The 16,962-nt window shown below is 38.2% G+C and overlaps 1 protein-coding gene across 1 annotated transcript; it reads left to right on the forward strand.

Annotated features, from left to right (window-relative positions):
• The first annotated feature begins 1,706 nt into the window (after positions 1 to 1,706).
• Positions 1,707 to 16,211, forward strand: LOC146483491 (importin subunit alpha-7-like). Its single transcript, XM_085105674.1, has 13 exons — positions 1,707 to 1,945; positions 2,070 to 2,159; positions 3,563 to 3,659; positions 4,408 to 4,499; positions 5,264 to 5,395; positions 7,482 to 7,570; positions 7,756 to 7,855; positions 9,098 to 9,261; positions 9,794 to 9,872; positions 11,561 to 11,686; positions 12,815 to 12,942; positions 14,008 to 14,183; positions 15,170 to 16,211. Exons 1-13 carry the CDS (start codon positions 1,823 to 1,825, stop codon positions 15,358 to 15,360), a joined length of 1,587 nt encoding a protein of 528 aa, XP_084961800.1. The 5' UTR covers positions 1,707 to 1,822; the 3' UTR covers positions 15,361 to 16,211.
• Positions 16,212 to 16,962: the final 751 nt, after the last annotated feature.

The following is a 16,962-nucleotide window of genomic DNA, read 5'->3' on the forward strand; positions in this document are numbered from 1 at the left end:
TGTTTCTTAACCAAAGATTATTCCTCTTCATATGAGCCCAGTCGACCGGGCTGGCTCGGTTTCCGAGATCTCGCTTCGCCACTCTTTTCTTTACAAAAATTTCGATGTGTTCATATGAGAAGGCGGGCTGGCCCGGTTACCGAAATCTCGGTTTTTGCGACCGAGATCTCGGTAACCGAGCTGGAAATTTTTTCCATATGAACACTCCAGCCTGGATACCGGGACGAAACAATTTTAACCGAGCATGGCTTGTAAGGTCGCTGACAAGTCAGGGAAATTGTTTTTATACAGGGTTAACCTCCCGATTTCCCTATTCAGGATGTTTTTGTATTTGTGTTGAAGCCTCCTGAATAAATGTCGGAACGCGGGTCCACGGGTATTTTGGGCCTTTAGGACATTTTTCATCTCGGTAACCGGGATTAAATTTCGCATATGAACAGAAGACAAAATTCGTCCCGCCTTCCGGGCCAGCCCGGTAACCGGGCTCATAAGAAAAGGCCCTAACAATAGGCTATTGTTCAGAAACAATACTTGGGAGTATATCTTAACTTGGGCGGCCGTTCTTAACGAAATATTGGAAAAGAAAAAGTAATATGCAGTACATACCCCCCAGCTGTTCTGTCAACCTTTCTTTGTTAGTAACGTACACTGTATATCAAAACAGGCTGTACAGGACGAAGAAAACCGGGCAAAAACCGGGCCGAACAAAACTTTTAAAGTCTGAAAAATTTTTGTCCCGCCGGCATATTCTCGGAAAAAGAAAATCCGAGTTCTCCGGCCAAGTGGAGATGAAATTCCCAGGAAATGATTTTACGGTGAAGCTAGATCAAGCGTCCCTACCAAGGATAAAATTGGAAGGTGATTATTGCAATAAATTATTCGTTTCAATAATCCACAGTTCAAATAGCTTCCCACACGGTCATTTTTAGAGCGGTAATATGTCTCCAAGGAGCCGAATATTTATCGGATAAAAGCAAGGCTTCATGTGTCTAGCTCGCCAAGAGAAAATTGCTAATCCGTATGTAGTTCTATGTCAGAACGGTCATCTGCATTTTATTAATTTTCTCCAACCAGTGTCAGAATATAAAAATACGTAGCGAGGTGTTCAGTATTTTGGAACAGAAAAGGGGAAAAACTTGAAGGTTACAGCAAATTGGAAACTGTCAAATATTGTAAAGCGCCTGACCATTAAGTTTTAAAACTAAATAAAAATTCTTCATCCGGGACAGAGTTTCAGTTTGGACTTTGCCTCAGCTGGCTTCATTACAACCTGAAGGTTTCATTCTTGGTAAGAGGAATGAAATCAGTATGGCAACAATCAAGTTAGTTTGACTTAGCTTCTTTTAAGTCACTTCAATAGTCTGAAATGTCAGCCGTCTCCTCCCCCTAACCCGCAGGGGGCGCGGGTTAGGGGGAGGAGACGGCTGACATTTCAGACTAGTCAAGAAAATTAAAAGATCTGCCTTGCCTTGTATAAACGAAGGACTCCGAGCTTATTTTTTTTTTCGTTCATATGCTACAAATTGCCAGCTTTAATAGCTTCCGTGAACCTCATTGTAACATTTTTTTCAAGTAAATTTAAAGAACTGCCTTGTAAGACATGTACATCGAGTGGTTTTTTTTTTTTTTTTCGTGCAAAGCTTCCGTGACTCAGTTTTGCGCGAGACTGGAGCCCACAGATGTTGCGCAAGCGCACATTTTCATGTGGAAGCACGCCACCCAGAGTAGAGCCGAAAAATTTCGCCAAGACATTTTCAATTTCGCGGTTCATAGCCGTCTTTTCTTTGTAAGATTTTGTGCTTTCCCTTGATCCGTCTTGAAGATGGCGACTCGGGCGAATGCACGACTGAAATCCTACAAGAACAAGGCCTTAGATTCCACAGAAATGAGACGAAGGCGCGAAGAAGAAGGGGTACAAATTCGTAAGGCCAAGCGTGAGGAACAAGTGAGTATTAAATGTACAAAAATGACAGCGTGCTTTTCTACACGATATCTCGATCGATTCTGCTTCTGACTTCGTCTTTGGATAATATGACTGTTTTTGTGTCGCCTTTGGTGTGTTTTCGCAGATGTTTAAGCGCAGAAATGTTGATGTGACAAAATCTTCAAGTCAAGGTTCTGAACTGGAGGCGCTGCTCACCACGAACCACGTTGGTCAGGTAAAAAGCTACTTCGGTGTCGCAATTCAAATCCTGCTCGAGGTACCTTTGTCTGTAGTGTAAGTTAACGATGGGAATTCTCCAGATTTTGATAAGGAGAGTTTTTTTAAAATAGTTGTTTAGCTTTAATATTTCGAAACAAGTTTTAATTTGAAATTTTGGCACATGCAGCCAATCAATTCTTCCTTCATTTGAATCCGGAAAAAATGAAAGTTGAGAAACATCAATGGACTTCTGGACTATTTAACTTTGTCATTTCATAGGAATAAAGCTTATGCCTTATATTTTAGTTTATAAATTTCACTTGTGAAAATCGCCTTATATGCACGTATAGGTATAGAATACATTTCATTTTGTTCGCTAAAATTTAGGATAATTTCTTAATTCCACGTCACGAATGGTAAAAGTCATTTCATTTGGTATGATGACCTTTCGTGAACGTTAGGTAACAACTTAAATGATGCTTGCGTACTTACATCAAATTCATTTTTGTTGTTTGTGATTTGTTGTTTGTGAACCTGTACATTTATTTGTTTTAGACTACTCAAAATAAACAAATATTCCATTTGATTGAGCATTTTAAATTAGCACTCATTGGTAAACACTAAGATTCTTGAGTAATAAAGAAAGTTGCAATATTTCTTCTAAGCAAGAGCTTGTGCAATTACTTTTATGAAACCTCTCAATAACAACAACAACAACGTTATTTTATTACAAGCAAATAAATTAATGCAAAACATACTTCCACCCGCATGTAGTTAACTAATTGAGGCGGGGAAAGAAGGAAAAGAGAAATTACAAATATCATACTAGTTAAAATTGTAACTAAATTACAACACTAGCTTTAATAAGTAAGGTAACAGTAATTATTAAGAATTATGGAAGAAATAGAAATTGTGAAATAATGACTTGTGTACCTAGCTTTGTTAGGTCTTGCTGGAGTATGAATGCCATCTGAATTTCAAGTCGAGTTGTGCCGTGCTACTTAATTACTACTAAATTTGAAATTCAGTAATTAAGAAAATTATTTGATAAGATTTCTATACCCTTGTCCTTTGGTATTCGCCATGTTTAAAGTTGGTTCAAAGTTTGGTCGACTCTATCTGCACTAAGATATTTACATAATTACAAAAGAAACAAAATGTCTATAATATTGTTTTCACTCATTTATATTCAAACCATGAAGAAACAGCCACTTTACCTTGATAATGATGGTAGTATCATCGAAACGTCATACAGCATTAGTTTGAATTTTTGTACTGAAGTTTTTCAGTAAGACCTCTAGTCATATAATGTCACAATTTTAATGTGTTGCTATTACTTGTTAGATTAAAGTTTAATGTGCTAACACTAAGTGGAAAATATTTCTGGCATGAAATTTGAAATGAGTTTGCATTTTGTAGGGAATATTTTCTCCAGATGTAGTTGAAGCTTTGTACTCAGAGGATCCAGAAAAACAGTTAGCAGCAATGCAAAAGTTTAGAAAACTTCTTTCCAAAGGTTTGTACAATGATTTAATTGAATTAGCATGTCTAAAGTGTAAACCATGCTGTTCAAGCTGCATTTATATAGTTTTTTGTTTACAGTGAAAATACCTGGTGCATTCCACGTTTTAATCTGTGAATAATTTTTAATGAACGAACCATATTGTTTGTTTCAAATGTGCAATGTTAAATTGATTATTGTAATCTTTCAACCGTAGCCTCAATTGAAATCTCGAATGTTGATTGGGTTACACGACAGTGATGGCTGTCAGAAATGTACTCGGTAATGTTTACGAACCAAGTAAAGTGTTTTCCATCCCTGTAAGAGAAGAGATTGTAAATGTTTACAATTAAGGTTTATATATACCGTGAACTATCATGTAGGAAAAGCCAGACAAAAAGAAACGTTGCTGAACCGAAATAGCGCTAACAAAACTTTGTGTGAATACCGTGTGCCTTGATAATCAAGATTGAGATTTCAAATGAGCCTGCGGCGGATAGTTTACAATAATCAATTCAATGTTGCAAGTTTGAAATGAATAATGTGGTTCATTTAAGATTGTTGAAAGTTATTCTCAGGTCAATAAATGGAATGGGCCAGTTTTTTCAACTGCAACAGTTTTCATGTACTGCTTCCATACATGTAGTTGAACGTCAAAAGTTTGTGGTACTTTTACAACTTATTTATTAATATTTAAACTGACATTTTTTTCCACAATTTTGATATCCCTTGTTAATTGATCATGGTCAATATTGTGTTTTAGAACCTCACCCTCCAATTGATGACGTAATAAGATGTGAAGTGATACCAAGATTTATATACTTTTTACAACGAGATGACAACAGCATGTTACAGGTATGTATTTTCGATCATTTTCTTCTGGGCAATGTGGGGAAAAAGAAAACAAGTTTGAGGGAATGACTTGAACTATTGTCACTCACAATAATTATTGTTTTGATCACAACCTGCAAGTATTTAAAACTGAAGTGTCTGGGTAACAAAACACCCCAGATAACTGAGATTTGATTGTATTAAGATCAAGGGAGCAAGTGTTTCACATCCAACACTGTGGTGCTTCCTTGCATGACCTGCAAAACCACTGTTTTGATCTGTGAAGTTCACCATTTCATCCCCTTCTGGATACAAACAAGAACAAAATTAAGTTGGCCGAAGGAAAAAACACCATGAAAGAAATGGTTGAAGATAACTCAAGGATGCTGCCTAACAGGCACTGTGACACCTAATATTTCACAGGTTGGGCTCCAAACTTCTCAGCTTTTGGCTTTGTGGACTCTTCAAATTTTCCATGTAACCTGTATCAGCATCCAGAGCCATCTGACAATTTGAATACAAAATAAAGAAAGCAAGGCCAAATTGATATCATTGTAGAAACCAAGTTTTGGTTTATTACAAGATGGTTGAAACTTACAATATTCTTTGGCCTTGCTTTCTTTGTTTTGTATCAGCATAACCCAGACATAGGCTGTGGACAAAACTAGCAATCTGATGGGCACTGCAGATGTGCTCTTTTCTGCTATAGCCCATCCAGGGGAGGGAATTCCTCTTGTTGAATAGCTATGTCATTGAGAAATGTAACCATTTTCATTCTGTTTTACAAGTTTGAGGCTGCCTGGGCACTTACAAACATTGCGTCAGGTACCTCTCCCCAAACACAGTGTGTGGTGCAAGCAGGATCTGTGCCGGTTTTCATCAAATTACTTGGGTCTCCTCACGTAGATGTACAAGAACAAGTAAGAAGCCAGACTATTAGCTTTATTTAAATAACCATACATCCCTTGAAAATGGGTATATGTGACCGTGAAAGGTAAAACGGACACTTACTGTTATCCGTTCCAAGAGGTTAACCGTTCGTTATTTGTTTGTTATCTGTTAGAACGCCTCAAAAAATCCCTTCAACGCGTTCAACAAGCCGTTTGAATGGTTTGGGCACCCCTTTGAAGTTAATTGCACATCCTTTCGATCAGTTCTCACATCCGTTTGAACAGTTCTCACATACTTTGGAACTGTTCTCGCATCCTTTCAAACGGTTATTGCATCCATTCAAATGGTTCTGGAATCCGTTCGAATGGTTATTGCATCCATTCAAATGGTTCTGGCATCCTTTCAAACCGTTATTGCATCCATTCGCCAACTAGAACTTCTGTTTGAACAGTTTCAACATCCATCTCGGCGTATCCATTCGAAAGGAGAAATTATTGCAGTGGATATCAAATTTTTCTCAATATTATGTATTGACTAGGCAAGCTCTTGCCAAAGAGTCTATTTTAGTCGAGTAAACCATTACTGAACAAAAAAACTGGCGCTTATTACAAAATTATACCATCCATGCCACGCCACTAGACAGAGCAACTTTTTACATCTTCCTGCTTTGAGAACAGAGATCGCAAAATGATCTTTCTGTTACTATGGTTGCACTCTTTTTAATGAGCCTACTTGATGGTATTTCATATTTATTTGCTTCTAAATTAGTGTATTTGCATTGTATACTATAGTTTTAGTACAGTGTTGTGCTCAGGGCTCCCATTGATAACAGACAGCTTTTTGCATCTGAAGGGGCTACCCTGAGCGGTATAAATCAATAAAGGTTCTTCTTCTTCTTCTCCTTCTCCTTCTCCTTCTCCTTCTCCTTCTCCTTCTCCATCGCCTTCGTCGTCTTCTTCTTCTTCTTCTTCCTCTTCTTCTTCTTCTTCTTCTTCTTCTTCTTCTTCTTCTTCTTCTTCTTCTTCTTCTTCTTCTTCTTCTTCTTCTTCTTCTTCTTCTTCTTCTATTAGCAGGGAAAAAGTCGCTGTTGTTGTTAGTTATGTGCACAGCCATGTGTGCAACTGCAGTACTGTCATTATTTTGCCATGGCAACAGTTGTTATGACAATCAATAGCACCAGATCATTCAACACGACAATTCTGAACTGGCTGAGCTTGAAATTGACAACTCTGATGACATTGTTGAAAACAAACAGCAGTTTGGTTTGACTAAATCTGAGATTTTACCATGCACCAAACGAATGTTTTGAATGTGTTTTAATATATTTTCATCATTCAGGTCTCAAAGCAGTCCACATTAGCACAGCATAATGATCGATTTACAAGAATAGATAATGTCTGATGACAACACAAACCAAAATGAAAATTTAAACTATCGGACGTAAGTTTAAAGATTGCCCGTTCTATTTTTAAAAGCATGTAAAGCCATTTGTTTGGAACCATTTTGCAAAGGGCTTAAGCCGTTGGAGCAGCAAACCAAACCGGAATCAAGGTCAAAACACTTAACGGATTTAGATCCACATCAGCATGACATTATGTTCTTTTTTTTGGATCGTAAGACTAGAAGTTCTTGAAATTGACATCACTGATAACGCATGATGACAACGCTAACTACAATGAAAATTAACAACGCAAAGTACAACATCGCTCAAGCACATAAGCTATCCGCTCGGGACGATTTTGCAAACCGTTTGAGCAATTTAGTCATCAGTTCGAACAGCTAACCAAACCATTCGAATGATTTATTGATTTGTTCAAACGGTTTACCAGTCCGTTTGATAATCAGTTCGAATGGCCAACCAAACCTTTCAAATAATTATTCATCTGTTCGAATGGTCAACCAAACTGTTAAACCTTTCGATAACCATTTGTCATCCGTGTGTTTTTGCTATTTGAACGGTTTTCCGTTAGTGTCTGTTTTGCCTTTCACGGTCACATATTTTGGTGTGTGACCTTTATAGTGCAATGTGTGCTTTCTTGTGAAACTATTTTGAAAATCCTCATATGAGAGCCATAGCTATTACTTATGTCTTTTTTTATGCCACTTTGTCTTTAGGCTGTGTGGGCTCTTGGGAACATTGCAGGAGACAGTGCAGAGTGCAGAGATTATGTTCTTAACTTAGGAATGTTACAGCCAGTCCTGGAGTAAGTTGTACAAACTATTATAATAATTTACAAAATGTGACTTTCAGGTTTAATGCTTTTTAAATTTTTCCCTGCGTCTAGAGAACTGAATCTGTGACATTTAGTTATGGTGAAGTTGAGGCTTGAACCTTTTTTTGCTTATTCCCAAGATTGACCAATTTTAATGAATCTTTGTTTTTTTGCAGACTCTTGAAACAATCGCCAAGACTGTCAATGACAAAGAATCTAGTTTGGGCGCTGTCCAATTTGTGCAGAGGAAAAAATCCACCCCCTGATTTTTCAAAGGTACGTGTAATTTTGGTGTAATGATGATGATGATGATTGTGACGATGACGATGATGGCGTTGACGATGAGTGCAATTTTGGTCAAGATGGTGACAGCAGTGGTGGTGATGATGATATCAGTGTAGTGATGGTGAAGATGACAATAATGATATTTTTTATCAGGAAAGCTTCCTCACTAACAGGTGATATGCGGAGAGGTCTCGGTCTAAAATATCCTTAATTAATTAGAATTGCTAAATTAATAAGAGGTTAAAGCCTGGGCACTATCATGGAGATTTCTCTGTGTTTTGGTCGAAACTGCCCAAATAATTGACAAAATACCTTTTTGCAAACCTCAAAGAATTGCTCTTAGAACACCAAGAATAAAATATTAACTGAAGAAGAACAGACTATAATCACTTTTTTTGGAGCAATTTCTCCAAATAGACTGGAAGAACCAATTTTTTCAAGTTTCAATCCATTTCAATCTTTGCCATCCATTGCCAAAGATAACTAACACTAGTTTCTGTGTAGTAGAGGGGTTACTGTTAACAAAACTGTACCATTATTTTAACGATTCCTTCGATGCAAATGTGTTTTTTGGCCATTCAAAGCAACATCCCAAATAGGTGACACTGTCCCTTTTGTCTTTCCAGAACTAAAAACTTATATACTTAAACATTATTTCAAAAACTTATTTCTCAAACTCATTAATAATTCATCAAGAAAAAACAAAGAAAATCACTACCGTGACAGAGGTTTGGATATGTGATCCTAATTACCATAAAATTTAGCCAACTTTAGCCTTGAATTTCTCCAAGAATTATTGATCATTTGAGAAGCCATATCAAACACTCGAAAGTGTGTTTCATCAGATATCCAAAAACTTGGCTGCGCCTCATTTTTTCAACCTGCTTCTCAGTGTTTGGATATCTGATGAAACACTCTTCCTCGTGTTTGATATATTACGTCTAAAATGGGATATACATGTAGTATTTGAAGTTCTCAGGTCTCTGTCTAAAGACAGTATTCCAATCTTTCTGCATGATTCTGCGTGGCATTTGTAACAAAAATGACAATGATAACAGTAACAACCATGTTTACAACAGTGATGAATGAGGTGAAAGTGAACGAGAGCGATATGACAGAGTAGATGAAGATGGTTGTAATGGCAGTGATCTGAAGTAAACAGTGATATTGATTATAATGACGATGATACTATTATTGTTTATTCAAGTTACTGTATGTTCACATTTATTCCAGGTGTCGGCTTGCCTACCAGTACTGGCTCGACTCCTCTTTATTAATGATCCAGATGTCCTTGCCGATGCTTGCTGGGCCCTGTCCTATCTCTCAGATGGCCCAAATGAAAAGATCCAAGCTGTTATAGATTCCGGTGTTTGTAGAAGATTAGTGGAGTTGTTAATGTAAGAGCCGGCGGCACTGTTATAAGAAAAAAAAATTCACCAAATACTGCCTTGAAAAGTAACCTAATACGAAAAGCCATTTTTTTGTTGGCTGTACATTATGTCTAACAACATTGCCAGTATTGCTCAATATTGCTTCATACACCAGCTCAATCTTGGGGAATATCCCCTGATTTATCCCCTGATTTTAGCCAAGTGTCGGGATATTATGCACGATTTCTGTATCGTAGGATGTACAGTAAACGTGCTATGTTTTCAGTCATGTTATGGAGATCAGAATTCAGAATATGGTAAAGAAAACCAAATTACATTGGCAAAAATGCTTAAGTATTGCGTAGCATGTGGCTGAATGAGTGTACAAATTCTACCTTAAACATCAAAATTGCTAAAACAGAGTAAGTTATGAAAGATGTCATGAAAGACAATACCTCAAACTTCTAATTTTCCCTCATAATTTTCACAGTGTTTGTAGTAGTTTATAATCTAATACACCTCGTACTTCAATAACATTACATTTTACTTCTCTCATCAGGCACACACTTAGTCATGTTGTTTCCGCCGCACTCAGAGCAGTGGGGAATATTGTGACTGGCGATGATGTGCAGACCCAGGTAAGATCTTAAACATTTTATTCTAAAATTGTTGATCCTTTACATTTAGTAGCTGCTGGCAATTTTACCACCTACATTAAATAGACTCAATTGCATTCTTGGCATTGAACTGGATCCAGCTTGCAATGGAGGCTCTTGTGGGGGAACTGTTAACAGCTAGTAATAATCATGGATTAGCAAAGTGCATTCAATCTTGAGGCCCTCGCTTGAAATCAAGGCAGGTGGTCAGCCAGTCCAAGATGGCGCACAAACTCTGAAATTGCATGGCATCCAGACCGAAGTGAGTCAACCCGCCGGACATCACTTAGCCAGCGGGATTCAAAGGTCTTGCATGAAATCGAGGTGAGTGGTCAGCCAGTTCAAGATGGCGCCCAAACCCTGAAATTGCATGGTGTCCAGACCGAAGTGAGTCAACCCGCCGGACTTCACGTAGCCAGCGGTATTCAAATGTCTTGCATGAAATCGAGGCGAGTGGCCAGCCAGTCCAAGATGGCGCCCAAACCCTGAAATCGCATAGCATCCTGAAAGAAGCGACACAAATAGTATGCATTCTCCTAACGTCGAACGCAAACATATACAATCCCATGTGAAAAGATTTCCCTGGTTATGTCTTGTGTGCAAGCTTGTTGCTGTTTAATTCAGAGAATATGAATTTTTGAAGTCTATTGTTTGCTGCCTAGTAGATACTGGGCATTTATCTTGATGCAATAGGCAAGCAAGGGGCCTTCCTCTACAAATATAATTTCTGAGGTGGTTGTTTTGGGAATTTATTGTTACATAAAAATTGACAGTGAAAGTCGTTGAACAAGTGCTGTGATATTGCAGTGGTCATATCACCACATTCTGCAAAAAAACGGAAGGAGCATAGAAAAGAGAATCCCAGATCACCTTGGATGCCAAGACCCATGGTCAAAGATCAAAGCTTTGTTTTCCTCGGTTATGTGAAATTGTTTACTTGAAGGATAAACATTTCAAATTTAATTTATTGCCAATAGATGAGCTTGTGAAGTGGTCCTTAAATGTTTTTACGAAGCTTGATGTAATTTAGGCACATCAGGGAAAGAAGGGAACAAGAATAATTATGCAATGATTTTCAAGGAGAGTGATCCAGTAGATTCATAAAGATAAGCTCAAATGGGTCACTAATATCTCAATTTCCCTTGAAATCCTCCAAAGCCCTTAGTTACATGTTAGGTGGAATCCTTTGCGAGTTTCAATTTTCATTTCTTTTTATTATTTTTCCAATCCAACACAGTAAACACCCACATTTAAGAAACTACTTTTTTCAAGGTCAGCCTGAATAAGTCTTCATATATTTATGGTAAGGTTGACCGTTCTAATATAACAGGTGTCTAAAATGACGAATTTTAGCCTGGAGGTTCTTAAACCACTTGTTCTTTTATGCGGGTGTTTACTGTATTATATAAATATATTCACTGCATATTATTATAGTTATTTTAAAATATCTGAGTATGTGGAAAAGAAATTGGCATGTCAAGTGTAACTAATACTATGCCCAACTAAAAAAATTGGATTCACTCTGTTGACAAACCAAACATTTGTTTCTACTCCCTACCGACTCCGCTATGCAGTTTCTTTAGAAACCAACCCTCATAATACTGTGCCTCTTTGCTAACTTTCCTTGCTAGTGGAAATAAAATTCCTGTTTCTTTTTTTTTCTTTTCTAGGTGATCCTTAACTGCAATGCTTTGCCCAGTCTATTATATTTACTTAGTAACTCTAGAGAAAGCATAAGAAAAGAGGCTTGCTGGACAATTTCTAACATCACAGCTGGCAATAGAGCACAAATACAGGTAGGGATTGTTGCAGTTAAACCTCCTATGGGACCAAAACTGAGTGGTTGAGATTTAAGCAGAGAGGTGTGTGCTCATGGGAGGTGATTGTTAAGAATGGTTTGAAATGGAGGAAAAATAAATGAAAAACGGTTTGTCACTAAAAGGTCAGGTGCCGGGGTAGAAACTTTCAAACATTTCTTGATGGGAAAATAGCACTGCGCAAAGTTAATGATTAGTTGATAGCTTTCATCTTGTACATGTCACCATCCTAGTCTCACATTCATTCTACTCAGAAGTTTGTGCCATGGGAAAAAAAATTAATACTGCTCTGTAGTTTTCATATGAATGGTTACACTCAAGGTTTTCATCCACCTACTTGAAGCAACAGCCTTGGTGTACAGAGGTATCTTGTTAATATGAACACCATCCAAACCACAGAAGTTTGGTTTGATTTAACAACTGGTCATATTGATTAAGGCCAAAAGAAGTGGCCCATATTAACTGGATAATTTTAATGTGAATGGGGTCTTTATAAGAATCCTCTGTACAATGTATTAGACATTTTGGCAGGGAAGTCCTGCTCTGTAGTATTCACTTAAGGACGGTGCCTACTGATGGCAAAGTTTTTGACGCAGTTTGTCACTATGTGGGAAAAGCAGATCTTAGTAGCGGCTATTAAAATCCGAGAAGAAAATTGGGGGTAACCACGCATTTTTTAGAGATAACTAAGCAACAATTATTCTAAAAAGCAGCAAAATGCAAAGCAATGTATGGCGCTTTTTTCCAAATTGACGCTTTATTATCTCTGAAAAATGCATGGTTACCCCCAATTTTCTTTTTGGACACCAAAATCGCTTGCTAAGTTCTGCTTTCTCCACACAGTTTTAAAGCACGCAAAACTATACCTACACCACCCATAGGAAACCCAAGTATCTCGAGATGCACAGAACGTATGTGCAGTAGCAATAGTAGGCACCATCCTTAAATTATCACAATAAGGTTTCAACTTAAGTAAGGTAGAGACTCATGACGTACTTTCTTCAAGTTTTGACTTCAGAGGAACAATAATCTAAATTATATGCTTCATCATAATTTACCTGGATACTTGCTTTTTTTAACTGTCCACATTTCTATCTTTTAATACAGGCAGTGATTGATTCCAATATCATTCCAATGTTGGTGGAGATTCTTAGCAAGGCAGAGTTTAAAACAAGAAAGGAAGCTGCCTGGGCCATTACTAATGCCACATCTGGAGGAACGGCCGAACAGATAAAGTTGGTATTACCTAGATGCTGCTTAGACAAGCTTTGAGGGAATGAAAATTGAGTGTCCAAGATGCATGTCCCCTATGAAATTTTTCAAAATCTTTAAAAAAGAAATTTCACAGAATTTTTCCAAAAGTAGGTGCCCATAGGAGCCCTGCACACCTCTCTGGCTAGAACCCTGTGGTGGGGTGGGGAGAGGGTTTTATTTTGTCATGCCCAGGGAGAGTCGCCTTGTCGCCCCTTGCATGTAGCTGTCTGTAGGTGTGTACTTTGTTGGGAACAGCCTGTTACAACTTTAAAAAAAATCATTAACTCTTTAAGCCCTAAAAGTGATCAGAATCAAATTTCTCCTTGTAATATCAATGCTTATTCAACCCCTGAGGTCATCAAAATTAAGGATATGCTAACCCAAGGTGAATTTTCTTGATATTTTAATAACTTTTCCCCAGTACAAGAAAAATATGGAGACAAGTTGGGAGAATTTGTTCTTTGATATTAGGGGTTAGGTTGCCTGGTTATGAACTTGGCTTAACCAGACTATTTTGTTCATCTTAGTGTATGCTCAGATTTGTTTTTAAAAAGAAGTTGACTAAAAACTTTATGCCAACCCGTATAACCTGTCATTGGCTTATTGCTTTAATAAGCTGCAGTAGGTTGTCACCTGCTTGTATGTTTTAAAAGGGAAGTCTCACGTGGTTTTTGACCAGTTTGGTTAAAAATGGTGAAATAAGACCTTCACATAGCTACAAACAATTTTAGAACAACGAGAGGAAAGAGTTCAACTAAATTCTTGAAAAGAAAAACTCGTAATCTGTTCTAGTGCATTTTGAAAACAAAAATGCGAGAACTTAAGAACATTAGCCTAACATTTTTCAAGTTTCAACCCATTCCGACCTACTCTGTCTCTAGCCAGAGGCAGTAATCAACAGTTTTATTACACTGGGGTGATAATTTATAACAAAACTATACAATTATTTTATGTTTCTGTTGACAGACAAATATTTTTGGGTTTTGAAATGACATCAAATTCGCATGATACTTCCCCTTTAATACAGCTGTCTTTTTCTGTGATAGGTACCTTGTTAGCCAAGGAGTCATCAAACCGCTGTGTGATCTCCTCACTGTCATGGATTCAAAGATTGTTCAAGTTGCGCTCAGTGGATTAGAGAACATCTTGAGAGTTGGAAAACAGGATTCATTTCAAACAGATGGCGTCAACCAATTTGCTGTTATGGTGGAAGAAGCTTACGGTGAGTGCGTTGGGAAAACGTGTTACAAGGTCACGGAGTAATTCGGCTTGAGCTTTTTTACTAACCAGCGAGCATAAGAAATCAAACCCAGCTACAGGTGGATTACTTTCTGTTGTCGGTTGTAAAGTTCTCAGAATGATCAAATATTTGTGGTTAATATTCAACACTGATACTAGTCTTAAGGACGGTGCCTACTAATAAGGACGTATTTTTGCGCGGTTTTTGACTATGCGGGGAAAGCAAATCTTAGCAAGGGCTATTGAAATCCAAAAAGAAGAAAATTGGGGGTAACCGCGCATTTTTGATAGATAATGAAGCAATAATTATTTAAAACAAAAACAAAAAATACAAAGCAATGTATGGCGTTTTTTTTCCCAAATTGAAGCTTTATTATCTCCGAAAAATGCATGGCTATCCCTAACTTTCTTTTTGGATGCCAAGAGCACTTGCTGAGTTCTGCTTTCGCTGCTTAGTTTTAAACCGCGTAAAAATATCCCTGTATTAGTAGGCACCACCCATAGGAAACCCCAGTATATCGAGATGCGCAGAACGTATGTGCAGTAACAAAAGTAGGCACCGTCCTTAACAGCATACAATAGTAGCAAATCGTCCCTCTGGCCTCAACCCTCGTCCTTCAGGGAGAAGACGTATGAATATTCATTTTGGGTTTTGCTCAACTGTTAAACAATTTCGTTACGTATAAGTATCGATAGGTTATTTGGTGTAGCTATGCTGGAATTCCTGACCCCTTATGCTTAAACCTATAATCATCATTTTAGAACGTGGCATTTCGTTACCGAAGTGTCTGCGAAGGATACTTGCTTCAACGTTATTTTATCGATAGTAATGCACTCACCAGTCTCCTTCGCAGCCTAGCCGTCCTTTGGGCTCGTGACGCAAGGGAGCGCGTTGCGTGACAAGCCCAAAGGGCGGCTGCGAAGGAGACTATGTACTCACTGGATTAAATGGAATGCTATTTTTTTTAGGTCTTGACAAGATTGAATTTCTTCAGAGCCACGACAACGAAGAAATCTACAGAAAAGCGTTCGAGATTATTGAATACTACTTCAGCGGTGAAGACGAGGATGACAAACTCATGCCAGGCATAGATCAAAACGCCGATCAATTCCAGTTTTGTGCCGGAGTCAACATGCCCAGAGAAGGCTTTCAGTTATAGACAACACTGACTTGACCTGCGATTCCCCTGTCCCTGCTCTGGACAAAAAAACACCCTTAAATGACAGGAGATCACCCTCCCCTCCCCTACCCAGCCACGCATACACTACCCTTAAAGTGTGAACAACTTGCGAATATCCGGCGCCCGAGTGAGTAGAGAGAGTGAGAAAGAATGTGGTGAGAAGAGCAATGCCTTCCCACCCGTTCCCCCTAATGAAGACCCTCTCAAGGATAAGGACCCCTGCTCCCCAGGTAAGGGGGCGAGATACAACCAAAGAAAATGACCCCTTGGGAAAGAGTCCCCAAATTAAGTGACCCAAAGAAAAGTAATCCCCCGAGTAAGTGTCCCCCAACGGAACTCATCTTGAAAGTGAACCCCAAGCGAGAATAATCCCAAGAGAATTTGACCCCTAGACAAAGTGAACTCAAGAAGAAGATGGCCCACAATAAAAGATCCCCACACACGAAGGAAACCCAAGAATTCATGGATAACTCCCGGAAATAGTGGTGACAATTACGAGCGCAAACAAGAGAGTGAATAGTTTGATTAGCATTTCCCGGACTTCGTTTTGTGCGCTAGAGTGTAAGCGCTTAAAACTAATTATTGACTTTAACCGAAGCCGAGAACTTTGCAAATTTAGAGAGAGGCTGTTGCGTATAGCTCAGAAGCGTAAGAGAGGACGTATGATTGTAATGAGAGAATTATTTGGTACGTCGTTTAGTCGGCATCGCTAGTTCAGTTTCGTTAAAGTATCAAGCTTTTTAACTTAAGGCAAAGACTTAAATTCATGGCCAGTAGCTTGATTAGGATGCTGACAAGCTTGTATATATACAATAAATATTCAGACTGCATGTTGTTGAATTTTGCACACTTGGTTTGAAATCAGCCATGGCATATGTTTAACAATTAAATTGCGCGGAATATACGGCCTCGCCGGCTGAAATCAGGGTTATATTCCTTAAGATTTAGCAGATGAATTCTTTTATTATTCAACACATTGATAACAAAGCACAGTTTTATTGCGGAAGAGCCGGAGACGATCTTCCGAGTTCGTGACTTGTTTAAAGCGCTCTGCCAATTTTCTCCTCGACACTCGAAGTTAGTATATCGCAGGTTATTAAAAACTGGATCATTGTATAATGCAATTCCAGGAATTTGATTGGCTTAGCAGCCATGGTATATGAGCCATTATACCATGCCCGAGGAATAGCGACCATTAAATTGTCTTCTGGTGGTTTTTGCAAAGTGAAATCAGCAAGATCTAGCAATATTTCTTGATTGTTTTTAATAGAACAATTATTCCACTCGCGCTTGTTGGACATGAGAAAATTATAGCCAGCGCCTCGTTGGCTTTCTATCATCTCAAATCCAACGCGCGATCGTGGAATAATTGTTAAGGCGGGGGTACACCCGAATTTGAGGGAAATTTTGAAGAGGTTTTAAGAATGGATAGAAGAAAGAAAATGATTTTTGGAACACTAATAGACAGTTGATACCCACGCAAGAGCACCCCGGGCTTCTAGTGGACTAACTTGGTATCCGTCTATTAATTAATAACTACAAATTCTAATTTTAAAACTTCACTAAATCTTCAACATTTCT

Source organism: Pavona decussata, unplaced genomic scaffold (assembly GCF_977016875.1).
Source record: "Pavona decussata unplaced genomic scaffold, jaPavDecu1.1 SCAFFOLD_38, whole genome shotgun sequence".
NCBI lineage: Eukaryota > Metazoa > Cnidaria > Anthozoa > Scleractinia > Agariciidae > Pavona > Pavona decussata.

Excerpts from the sequence above, each read along its gene's own strand:
- LOC146483491 (XM_085105674.1), top strand. The coding sequence starts at position 1,823 with ATGGCGACTCGGGCGAATGCACGACTGAAATCCTACAAGAACAAGGCC. Across the intron at positions 2,160-3,562 it reads CCACGAACCACGTTGGTCAG|GGAATATTTTCTCCAGATGT; the intron begins GTAAAAAGCTAC and ends TGCATTTTGTAG. Across the intron at positions 9,873-11,560 it reads GCGATGATGTGCAGACCCAG|GTGATCCTTAACTGCAATGC; the intron begins GTAAGATCTTAA and ends TTTCTTTTCTAG.